Genomic DNA, 13,514 nt, shown 5'->3' with positions numbered 1-13,514 from the left:
GTCCAATATTGTACAATCCATATACACTTTCAGCTTGTTTGTTCATGACAGTGTCTTGCTGTATACAAGAAAATGGTCTTGAAATCTTCTCCTATCTCAGGCTCTGTTTTAGTAGTACTGTTTATTTCATGTTCTTATACTATACTATGGTTTTCAGAACAGCTTACATATTTCAAAAGTATTTATATACCCAAAGGAAACGTATTAGACAATTAAATTAGGAGAGGGTAAGAGAACAAGAAAGAGTGAGACTGAATGCTTTGCTTGACATTTGTAACTCTTGTATCAAGTTTGAAGAAGAGGACTTTATAAGTTACTCTTTCTCTAGATAAATGCTTTTCTAAATTATCACAGCCAATGAGCCAGATTCTTACACTTACCCAATGTCTGTGCTACCCTCCAAGCAGAACCATTGTTCATTGAAACATGTTGGTGAATAACTATGGATAGACCATCTTAATACACGCACCATTTCTTAAATGAATGTAATCTGTTCTCTGTGGGTTGAGAATGAAGTCACTCACTCAAGTCAAATAGCTTTGACCATAGCAGGAAGTCTGTATCCAAAAATTGAGCCTACAATTCATTCCTTGGCACAGCAGAACTGTCAATTCTCAGCTTAGCTACGATGGAGGTAAAACCCTTTGGTGATGTGAGGGTCATTGAAGTACAGCCTTATTACAATGAAATCCAATGTCTAAAAATTGTTCTTATTTTGGGCTTCTACCACAGTAAGAGCCAAAATTTTAAGCTTTACTAAATACAAAACAAACAAACAAAAAGACTATATATTTATGTTCATTTAAGAAAATACTAGTAGTGATATGTTATTTTGAAATATACAGTTAGTATGTTTGGAGTTATTTAAATTTTATATTGAGAAAAACGAATTTTCAGTATTGCTGTAGACAAGCATCTACATAAGACTGTTAAATTGATTGTTGTTTTATATCAAATAACTTTTATAATACTCATTTTTATTGTTATAATATTTTACAAATTTTAAAGAATATGACAAAAAAGTTATTGTAGGTGTTGAAGGGGCGTCTCTGGGAGGAGTTGGGGTACAAAAGGGAAACAAGAATGTGACTTAATTCTATTTACTTAAAATATGATTTTAAATGTTAACAAATTCAGATAAATTGAAATCATGTAACTTTTCTCATCACAATGCAATAAAAGTTAAAAAAAAATGGAGATTATCCAGGATAATAATGAATGAATGAATGCTTTCAGAGTCCCAGTCACTTAAGAACTAATTTTCTCTCTCTCCTTCTCTTTCCTCCATCCTGTCCTTACCTGTGACCCTTTGACAGCTGAGGGCTAATTATGTCAGACCCCACCTTGCCACATATAGCCATGCCTCTCTGCCCACCTCCTGCTAATAGCCACACCTCTCTATAAGTTCCTATTACTACAGAAGTCCGGCCTCCAGAGACTGAAGATGAAGCTGCTGATTGGGCCAAGTTGCTGATGGACTTGGGGGAGGGGCTTTGCTTTAACTACCTATTGGCTTGTAGCAAAGAAAATTCATTAATGATGGCAGACTGAAAGCACACTATGTGTTGGTCTCATTTTTTCAAACCCCTTCCTGCATTTCCAGTACCCTTAATTTTTTCAGGCCCTGAATCCCATTCCAGAAAACCCATTTGTATATGTGGCCACAGGCAGCTACACTTTTGAAGTAGCTCATTAAATCCAAGAGTTTCTGTTTCTGAAGATTCACTTACATGAGAAATGTTTACAATATAAGACACAATGAGGAATTTCAATATAAGGTTAAAACCTGTTGTTTAGAGGTATTCTTTCACCAATATTTTTTTTCTGTTTTGTTGGAATGATAAATAACATTTGCACATACTGAAGGTCTATAACAATGGTGTCTTGATATGTGTATATATTGAAATAATACTGTGTTAGAATTCCTTAGAGGAACAGAACTATTAGAATGAATTACAAAAATGGATTTCTTAGATTTTCTTACAGGATAGGGGTGGGTGATTTCACAGTGGTCATCAGTGTTGTCTTTGTCAGGGTTTATACTGCTGTAATGAAAGGCCATGATCAAGAGCAACTTGGGAAGAAGGGTTTATGTCATCTTTCAGTTCTATTGCACAATCCATCACATAATGAAGTCACAGCAAGGACTCGGACAAGGAGGGGAACATGAAGCAGGGGCTGATACTGAGGCCACAAGCTAGTGCTATCTATTACCTAGCTCCTATGCTGTGCTCAATCTGCTGCCATATAGTACTCAGGACCACCAGCTCAGTTGGGGTGGGGGAACTACCCACAGTGATCTGGGTCCTCCCACATCAATCATCCATCAAGAAAATGTACTACAGGACTGCCCACAGAACAAACTGGTAGAGTCATTTCCACATCTGAGGTTCCTTTCTCCCAAATGACTCAGGCTTGTGCCAAGATGACATAAAACTAACTAGCACAAGCATGCTGGAGAAGCAGAGAACATGAGAACTGCTCAGTCTATGAGCACGGATGGCTCAGTAACCCAAACCTGGCATAAATACACTCACAAGCAAGAAGCAAAGGCAGGCAAGTAAGCAGCATTTATTTTTCCTTGGACTTCTTTATATCTAGTCCTTCACAGAGAATATAGCACACATTCTGGATAATTCTATCTCCAGTTACTCCTTCCTGGAAAAGCTCTCACAGATATGTGAAAAGGCAAGTCTCTAAGTTGACTCCAGATCCTGTTGACATTCAAGATTATTAATCAGAGGCCAAATACAGGAGCATAATATCCGTTCTCTAAATCTGCAGAATGTATCATGAAATGGCTGAGATTTAGGAGGAGTGGGATATAAATATCATATTAGCAGGTCCTTTACAATTAAATAACAAAGATAAAACAGAAACATCATCAGCTCAGGCTACTATAAAATGCACTTAAATTGAATGGTTTAAGTGGTGCACCAGGGATCACGTTTCATAGGAGCTGGAGTTGGAAGCAAAGACTCTTGATAGGGCACTATTCAAATCATGACCAGGCTCTTAGACTGTATCATCTAATGTATCAATAACTTGTTTTGAGAGTTATTATAAGTTGTTTATACAAACAATAAGTTGTTTTGTAGTCAAATTTTGTTTTGAGAAATACTAAAAGATAGGTCAAGTGTAGGCCAAATAAAAACTTCACATCAATATGCTGATATAGCTCTTCTCAACTACAAGGTTTACAAAAGTATTTTGAGGCATTGTAGACTAACAAATACAATGATGTTAATTTCATCAATTAATTCATTTTACCAACTTAGTAGACTGCTCTTAAAACACAAAATTTAGGTTGTTGAATAAGAATGGGCATGAGGAATAAGAGAGGGGCAACTAAATGAGTATGAAATATCCTCTTTATAGGAAATAGATGTCATAGAGTTAAAGATTGTTCTTTCAGAACCCATATGTCCTTCAACAGAGGAATGGATACGGGAAATGTAGTACATTTACACAATGGAGTACTACTCACCTATTAAAAAAAATGACTTCATGAAATTCTTAGGCAAATGGATGGAACTAGAAAATATCATCCTGGGTAAGGTAACCTAGTCACAAAAGAACATACATGGTATGCACTCACTGATAAGTGGATATTAGCCCAAAACTTGGAATATCCAAGGTACAATTCAGAGACCACATGAAGCTCAAGAAGACAGAAGATCAAAGTATGGGTGCTTCAATCCTTCTTAGAAAGGATAACAGAATACTCACAGGAGCAAATATGGATGCAAAGTGTGGAGCAGAGACTGAAGGAAAGGCCATCCAGAGACTGTACCACCTGGGGATCCATCCCATATACAGTCACCAAACCCAGATACTATTGTGGATGCCAAAAAGTGCTTGCTGACAGGAGCCTGATATAGCTGTCTCCTAAGAAGCTCTGCCAGAGCCTGTCAAATACAGAGGTGGATGCTCACTGCCAATCACTGGACTGAGCATAGGGTGCCTCCCCAATGGAGGAGTTAAAGAAAGGACTAAAGGAGCCAAAGAGGTTTGTAACCCCATGGAAAGAACAACAACATCAACCAACCAGAATCCTCAGAGCTCCCAGGGACTGAACCATTAACCATAGAGTACATATGGAGGAACCCATGGATCCAGCCCCATATGTAGCAGAGGATGGCCTTGTCAGGCATCAGTGGGAGAAGAGGTTCTTGGTCCTGTGAAGGCTTGATGCCCCAGTGTAGGGGGATGCCAGGGTGGTGAGGTGGGAGTGGGTAGGTGGGAGAACACCCTCATAGAAGCAGGGGGAGGGGGATGGGATAAGGGGTTTCAGGGGTGGTGGTGGAGGGAGACCAGAAAAGGGGATAACATTTTATCCAATAAAAAAATAATAACAAAAAAAAGAAAAAGATTGTTCTTTCAGTAGAATAACAAAGCCAACTATTCTAAGTGACTTATTACCTTAAAAAAAAAACCAAAAACAAAAACAAAACCCAAAAAACCTCCAAATCTCATTTAGGAATGTTGTAGAAATAATCCTTGAAATTTAAAAGAAAAAGTTTGAAGTAGTTCACTGTATGTAACCTCAGCTTGCTATTCAACACACTTGCTATCCAACAGTTACATTTATTAGAGAAACTCTGTATCCCTGAACCGTCCCTCAGGCCAGCCCTCCCTGCACTGCTGCTTATCTTCTGTCTTATTAAGCACAGCTGAAGAGCATAAGGCATGTGTTGTCAGGAAAAGAATGAGCTGTATTCTTCAAGACTTTCAACCAGGAACAGCAAATGATGCTACTCTTCAGAAACATCTGTTCATGTAACAAAGGAGTCTCATTTATTTCCCTAAGAGTGCCTGTATCTTATATATTTTTCTTCTTCTAAGCTCTGTTGCAGCACCATATTTTTTAACTTTCCTAAGTTCCATAATCATTTTAATTTTCAGAAGATATAATAGTATTTTACCTACTCTTGTAATGTAATTCTGTGTAGAACACTACAAGTTATATGGACATAATATATAATAATATAAATATAAGGAAAATGCACTGGCTATATTTTCAACAAATAAATAAATATTATTCTCCAGGTTATACAATTATTGACATACTACTCTAAATAAATCTAAATACAAGTACACACCAACAATTCTGGCTGTGATTTGACTCAGTGTGCTGTCCCCCAACTTTAATTTATAACTTCCATTGTTCTCAATTCTTATTGAGGAATAGTGAAACACTCCTCAGTAGCCATATGTGAATGTTCATTAATAAGGCAACCTTCAAATTTTGAGAGATGGCTCAGCAGTTAAGAGAACTAGCTGTTCTACAAGACCCAGGTTCAAACAGTTGCTCACAACCTACTGGTACTTGACCCAGGGGATCTTACACTCTTCATCTTCTGGCCTGAGAGGACCAGGCACACTCATGGTACAGAGGCATGCAAACAAACTACCCACACATTAAATAATAAGATATAAAAGAAGGTCTTCATAGTTTCTACTCATCTTTTTGTTGGACTGCTTTTTCTGTGTTCCTTCTCTACCTCCCCTCTTCTGTTGTCTTTTGAAAAAAAAAACACAAATATACACTCACACAAACACACACATATATATTTGCTGTATCAAATAGACTGGCATTATAAACTGGGATCCTCTCTAATCACTTGTATCTGCCTAATAGGACATTTAGTATTACTTTATTACCAAGACAGCAGCATTCAGAAGTTGAGTGGGGTCTAAAGCAGAGATCAGAGGCCTGCCTTCCCATTCAACTAGGGCCAATTTTCTTTAGCCAAACATTAAAAGACAATGAAGCATTTGATTGTAAGATACTATTCAATAGAAGTAGCACAACTTGAGTCCTGAAGAGTCAATACTACATAAATTTACAGTATTTATAAATACTATAGTTTTATGAGATAAAAGGAAGAACACTAATAAGAATGGGTTGGTACCTGATTTATAGCATGTAGGCGGTGATTGCTGTTACATTTTTGTTATACTTTTATTATGAGGTATGCAGGTATTCAGACTCTTAAAGAGTTGCCATGTCTAAACCCCAGAGCAAATCATCTTTCCTAACAAACTAGCATTCCGTACTACACTGGATATGCTAACAACATATTCTAGGTTCTGTAGTCTATAGAGAAGTCAGGTTCTGTCTCCAATGTTTACTGCCTAAAATTTACATTTTAATATAAATTAAGAATGACAGCCTTTTCTTAAACTAAACTCACTTAAATTTTGAAACATCTTTGTTACTGATTTCATGAAATAACTGTTTAGAGCTGAAGTAAATTTGTGGTGTTTTAGTATTTTAGCTGTAAAAATAAAAGAATAACTGAGTGTTGTTTTTTTCTAGCTACATTATTTGAACCATACTTCTAGGGACTACTTGTTCATTTCCTTGGAGTGGTAGTCATAACATGGTACCTAAAAATTAAACAGAACTTTGTCTGAAACAGATTCTTACTAACACGTATTTCTGAAAGATTTTGACTTCAGTATCTAGTAGTTTATTCTGCAATAATCCAGGGCCTTTGTAGGTTGAGATCCTTAGGGAAAGTAGTAATGTGCATCACAAAAACCTATGTATCCAATAGTTTGGAAACTTCTGAATATTCTGTATCTCAAATAAATCAAATAAAAACTAGCTCATAAATTCTAAGGACTGCCCTGAGATGTGAGCCAGTATAACCTTATTTAAGTTTCAACACATAGGATGTTCATAAATGGGGATTTACCTCCAGTATTTGGAGTGCTACCTGTTGGAGTCAGAGAGCCTCAAGGCAGGTGCCCAGCCCAATAAAGTTTTGTGTCTCTTAAACATGGGCGTGGTCTCAAACGCTATGCTATAAATGCAATGTGCTCCACATCAGTCCCCTAAACTCATTTTGTTTCAAGACTGCCATGTAAGTCTCAAAGTACGCACTGGCGGCTGTGCTGGGGAGCAGGGCAAGGCGGGAGTGTTCCCGCAGTGCCTAGGCCCGCAAGGAAACGGTGGCAGAAGACAAGGCTTTGCGGGCGCGGACATCGGGCCGAGCAGCAGAGCGCTCCACAGGGGCGTCGTGTGTGAGCCGACCAGCCGACCGCAGGCCCAGGGGGGCCACTCAGCCGCGAGAGACGAGGACACGCCTCGGCTCGGGCCAACTCCCGGCCTCCCCTGGCCTCCCGCCAGAACCGCCCGCCACCTTTCTTCCTCTGCCCGCGACTGATCGCTCAGCCAGGCCCCGGTCCGCCCCGCGCCCCGCGCGCGGCCCCTCGGCCCACGGAGCTGGCGGCGCGACGAGACCGGACCGATGTGGCGCATGCGTGGTTGCGCCACCCGGCGCGGGAGCTGCGGCGGGGAAGGCGGCGGGAGCCGGAGAGAGTCGGGCCGCCTGGGCCGGGCCCGTGAGGGCGGCGGTGGCGGCGTGGGTTGGCGGGGCCGCGCGGGCGGGGCCCGGCGACAGCTGGAGGAGCGCTTCGCCGACCTGGCGGCCAGCCACCTGGAGGCCCTGCGCGCGCGGGACGAGCGGGACCGGCAGAACGCGCGGCTGCGCGAGGAGAACGCACGCCTGAGGCTGGAGAACCGGCGGCTGAAGCGCGAGAACCGCAGCCTCTTCCGCCAGGCCCTGCGGCTGCCGGGCGACAGCGGCGAGCGGGAGGGCGCGGTCGAGACCTTCAGCCGGGACGAGCCCGCCGCCACCAACCGCGGGGCGAGAGGTGAAGGCTGTGAGGATGAGCCCGGCAGCCCCAGGGCGCTGCGGGCCCGGCTAGAGAAGCTGGAGGTCATGTACCGCCGAGCGCTGCTACAGCTGCACCTAGAGCAGCAAGGCGCGCGCCCGCCGGGAGCCATCGAGGAGCCAGCGCTTCAAGAAACTTCCACCGGCCTGCGCGCCCAGGACCCGGACGTTCCGGGGCCCTGGCTGTAGCCAGTGGCCGCGGACGGGGAGTGGGGTGGGGCTTGCGCGCGCCCCGCCCCCGTAGTGCTCCGCGCTCCGCCCCTCTCTGCGCGCGCGGAAGCTTTAAGACCTGGGCCCCTGAACGGCCAGCCCCACCCAAGGACACTTCCGGGCGGTCGCCAAGTAGGTTGGCCTGATGGATAAAGAGAAGCAAGAGTTTTCAAGTTCCCCACTTGTGCAAAGCAGCTGCCAAGTACACTGCTGGTGTGTCGAGAGGGGCCTAGCAACTCTTAAGACCTGCTTTAAAGCAGCAAGAACTGGGTGCCTGGTCGCACCTCCTAAATTCTTGAAGTTTTCCAAGTGTTGTGAGGACCATTATTTTGCTCCCTCCCCACCCCTATCTTTGATGCTTTGAAGGATGAATAGTGTATTTGAGTTGGTAATGCCTGTTCATTCTCCTGTCCTCTAAACTCTGCTCTTTTCTCTTACACGACCCCACCTTTTAAGTATGTTTTGTAAATTGCTATTACTTGGATATCCCATGAAGTACAAACTTTTTATAAAGAAGGAAATATTTATAAATTGCCCATCACTCCAATCCACATATGTTTAATATATTCTGGTGTGTTGGCCTCCAGAGATTTTTTTTTTAAGAGTATCTTCTGACAGGTGATGATTTGAGTTGATAAATAAAACTGGTGCATTAAAATCTCAAATTTCTGTGACTGTTATTTGATGTGTTTTGAAGCTTTCTAGGTTCCAATAAGCCTGTATATGCATATATGTTACATATTTTAATACCCATCTTTGTTTATCTTTTGTAATCTTTTGGATTATTTCTACACGATCTTTACAAATCTCAAGATACTTTGAAGATTGTTTTATTACTACATTTTAGATTAACATTAATGTTTAATCAGTTAGTTCATGATTATTTTGCCTGATTTTTAACAGCCTTCAGGAAGTCATAAATTATTTGTATATTATACAAAAATTCCCAGCAAATTATGCCTCAGTTGTGTTCTTACTCTCAGAAAACAAAGAATAGCAACACATGCTCTAAGATTTTTTTCTTATAATATTTATTTATTTATTTATTTATTTATTTATTTAATGCTTAGTAGCTTAGATTGAGCTGAAACTGCCTAAGTGCTAGGATTGTGAGCCTCTATCACCATCAACATGTCTTGCTCTATTTTGCCTACTAAGCATAGAAGAAAATGCAATGTACCTGATAAAATTTGTGGTTGCAAAAAGATGTGCTATCTTCCCTGTACCCACCATAAGGATCTTTGACAACAAAAGTCAGGCCAACCAGAAAAAAGCTTAGTTACAATTTTACATGCCCCAGAAACCAAGGGAAAACTTTTGAAAACATCACTGAATGAAAGTTACCCTATAGAAGTGAGTGAATAATAATTATAGACTAGTAGTTTTAGGCTGAGAGGAAAACCTAGGAAGGCCCATTTGTTTACTCTCTTCTTGATCTCTCTGTGTGGCATGTTTTCCTCTGGGCACAGATCCTGACTTCTTTCTAAAGGTTGTTCTTAGGTCAACTATCAAGTTAGACCAAAAATTTCCCTTATAACTATCTCAAATGGGAAAGCATGGGATATTTAAAGTAGTGTTTATACATTTTATAGCTGTCTTTTGAGGAAGGTTTCTGTAACTTGTCTTAGAAAAAGGAAAACTATGAATTTTATGGCTTGCTTGTGGGAGGAGACAACTTGTGAAAGACCCATAGTAGGTGAAAAAGAGATTATTTGAAAGTGTTCAGGATAGGTACACTCAGCTTTGGAGTATTGTTTCTGAGCCCCTTGTACATCATGGGTTCAAGAGTGTTTAAATGCTTGGGATGGGGGGGGGGATGGCAAATGAATAGAGATGTAAAAAATGAAACGTGTACTACATATAGCAACTTGCAAAAAGTCTAAATACTACATTTCAAGTGCTTATTACAAAACAAGGCCCAAGGAAAACTAGTGCTATTCCTTGTTAAAAAGAATTTGAGAACACTTTCTATATACCTATAGGCAATTGATATTCCATTGTGAATATTGAAGTATTCCTCTGTGCCTAAAGTATATCAGAATTTGCTGAAAATAGAAGGAAATTAGTACTATCCCCATTCATGGTTTCAAGGGAAATAAGGCATTTATAGAAGGTATTAGAGTTTAAAAATAAGATGAAAAGATTATATGTCCTACAGGTATTTCACTGTAGCTTTAACTTAGCTTTTATTTAGTTAATTTAGCTTTAATTTAGTTATTTTCTCTAGGACTTATTTTTCTCATTAGTGAATAAACACAGAATCTACCTCAAAATGTTGTAAAACATTTATTGATATATTAAAAGTAAAGTGCCTGCTTCAAAGTAAATGTTCAATAAGAGACAATGTCATTTCTAGCATAAAAATAGCAAGTCCTTTTTTATTTGGGAATACCATTGCTTTATTGTGTGTGATTTTACTGTAAATAAATAGCAAATTTGTCAGATTTAGTGGTGGAAAAGTTGTAATGAAATACAGACACAGATTTACGTTTATGCACATTTCATAAAATATGTTAAAGATTCTCAAACCAATATATCCTATAGAATGGAAGAAGACTAAGTCACAATTCTACTTTACTGACTTCCCTGTTGACCATGGGTAAAAGTACATTGCAGAATGAAAGATAACTTGTTATAACAAAACATGTAGCCATTTAAAGAGTGCATAAAGTCAATATTACAAAAATTACCAGGGGCCTAGTTTAATCTCTATGAAAATAAAAATGCAGTATATACTACTTTATTAAAGGATACTCTTCATTGTCATAATTTGGCATTAGTTATACAATGAAAAAAGGTTTTATAGCTTATTATATAAGCAAAAACATGCATGCTGGAAATAATGAACTTTTAATAGGATTTTTTTATACTCTAAAAAATACATTTTATCTTTCTCCATATGAAATTGGGATGGTAAAGAAACCAATATAAAATAAAATCTCACACCAGCTATCATACAAAAAGATATTCTTGCCACACTTAAATATTTTTGAGACAGGTTTGGCAACTACTTACCATAATAATAGTACTAAGAGAATAAATTTATAATGTATGCTAATAATATTGGTTCCATGATCTCAGTTCCAACATAAAAAAGAACAATTGATATCTTTTCTAAATTTTTCCTGAGAATTTGACATGAAATATTTGGAAAATTTTCATGACTCACAATTTACATTTCTGTTTAGAGATGTGTTGATTAGTTATAGGGTGGTCTTTCTAGCATAAGCATACTCTTTATATGTTTCTTTTGTTTGCATTTGTGGAGACAGGGACTAACTGTATATTCTTAGGTAATCTGGAACTTGCTGTATAGGCCAGGCAGACATTGAATTCACAGAAATTTGACTACTTCTGCCTCCGTGTGCTGTGGTAAAGGCATGTACTATCATGTGTATAATATATTTGAACATATGATAGAGATTATGCAAATGTATTCATGTAATAGAAATTAAATATTGAGAAAACAAACTGATAGCATCTTCAGAGTATAAGAATTAATCTTGCTCATTTTTCAAAAAGTAAAGCTTAAAGTAAGATTTGCATATCTCAGGAATGAGAATTGTTATGACATGATTAATCCATAGTAGATATGGCTTATTGTAAAGTTCAACAGTAGAATTAATGAATTGGCATTATAGTTCCTATAGTTTAGATATTCTTTTTAACCCAAAGGTTTATGTACTGCAGCTCCATCCCCACTGCTGTGGTGGTATTAAGAGATAGTGGATCCTTTAAGTGTTGGGTCATAATAAAAGAAGTTGTTTCTTTGTAGGTATTTTCAGTTTAGGATATGTTAACCAGGGGCCTTAACATGTTTTCTAAATTTTTTTCTGTTTGCACAGAGTTCCTAAAAAGATAATCAAATGTAAAATCAAAGATACACACACACACACACACACACACACACACATGCATGCATGCAGGTGCACATGTATTTTCACACAGATTTTAATATCCAGACATATACATATATTTTCAGTGCATTCTACCCATTTCTACTTGTATAAAAGTGATTTTAAACAGAAATGTAAGAATGTGTGTATTTGTGTGTCTGTGTATGAGACATAGAGATGATAACACAATTAATTTAGGAAAGAAAGGAGACTAAGGGCAGAGGAGGGCAGAGAAAAGGTACAAGACTATCTGGAGACTGTGCAGCATGTAATATCGTATTTGATAACTAAAAAATAACAAAATATAATCTTTCAAAAATCTTTTAACAACAAAAGCAGTACTTATTGAAACCAAAAACTTATACAACCATTGAAAGTATAGAAAATGGAATATTTTATAGATTAACTTGACATACATGTTTCATTCATACATATTCATTTCTTATGAACTTGCGCGCGCGCGCACACACACACACACACACACACACACACCGAATCCTTATAATGGACAAAAGAATGTAGCCATAAAATTTAGTAAGAGCATTCTTGCAATTATGAACCACTTTGACAATATATATATATATATATATATATATATATCCTTTGGTAAAATATTAATACATAACTTTTTGGAGCCTAAAGTTAGTAAACATTATATTTCATATTTATACATTTCCAAGCCCAGTGTAGCCCTGGTGGGGACAGAGTGACATGGTTCCTACCCCTGGCACAGGACACAGGTGTGAGCCTCCAGGAATGTTAATGACTGCTATGGGCATGGACATATTCCTTGTTTGTATAATAATGGACATATTTTCACATTTCTCTGAGGAGTGTCCTCTGTTAATGTTAGTGACTCCATGGTAATCTGAGAATGCTTGAGTCCTGGAGGCAAAGGTTTGGCTAATGTCTCAGCAAAATGGTAAAATGCTGGGACCTTCAGAACAGTACTTAAGGCTATAAGAAAGAACTCTAAAGACATTAGTTCAATTTTCACATAATTTCTCAACTATGCAAAATAAAAGTATGCAGTAAGAATTATGAAGGGCTTCATAAATCTAAAGGAACAAAGGTAGCTTCAGTGTAAGCCTGCTTGTCAGAAAGATACCAAGGCAGACTGATTCCTGAGTTCAAGGTCAGCTAGGACACAGGCGTGGTAGAAATGGTAATTTCAGAGCAGGATCACACCCAACTAGCTATATGCTTAACAAAGTCAGACTAATCTCTGAATTCTTTTGCAAAGTTAAGAAAAAAATATAAAGTAATCTGTACAGTTTGCCATTAACTACTCTCAGCTATTTCTAATTAAAATATCTGAAAACACCTTAACAATAAACCCAGAGCCATAGATTGGCTATTTAGCCCTTAATTCACAGGCATGATCATCTCAGATCAGCTTATAATAGCAATAGAAGGATTGGGTCTAAGCCCTGTACTTTTAAATTTTTAGTATCAATAGAAGAAATTTATATCAATGGAAACCTTGATTTTGCATCAAAATATACTCTGTACCAATATAAGAAACTATGACTTCAGCTTAATAACAATTAAAAAGATTTCCACCAAATGAGATTATAGCTATGCAATCAATTCTAGCTATTATTCCTCCCTGTTCCAATTATGACCATTTCTACATCCCCTAGAAAGACAACTCCCTCTCAAGATCAGATCAATGATCTAAACAGTCCTATATCTGCTAAGGAAATAGAAACAGTCATTAATA

General features: G+C 38.6%; 1 protein-coding gene across 1 annotated transcript; it reads left to right on the top strand.

The window, feature by feature from the left end:
- The first annotated feature begins 6,858 nt into the window (after positions 1-6,858).
- Tusc1 (tumor suppressor candidate 1) lies at positions 6,859-8,560 on the top strand. Its single transcript, XM_031377856.1, has one exon. It carries the CDS (start codon positions 7,260-7,262, stop codon positions 7,872-7,874), a length of 615 nt encoding a protein of 204 aa, XP_031233716.1. The 5' UTR covers positions 6,859-7,259; the 3' UTR covers positions 7,875-8,560.
- The last annotated feature ends 4,954 nt before the right edge of the window (positions 8,561-13,514 follow it).

Source organism: Mastomys coucha, unplaced genomic scaffold (genome assembly GCF_008632895.1).
Source record: "Mastomys coucha isolate ucsf_1 unplaced genomic scaffold, UCSF_Mcou_1 pScaffold18, whole genome shotgun sequence".
Classification (NCBI taxonomy): domain Eukaryota; kingdom Metazoa; phylum Chordata; class Mammalia; order Rodentia; family Muridae; genus Mastomys; species Mastomys coucha.
The sequence above is the reverse complement of the archived record's forward strand: the minus strand, read 5'-3'. Positions and strand labels throughout refer to the sequence as shown.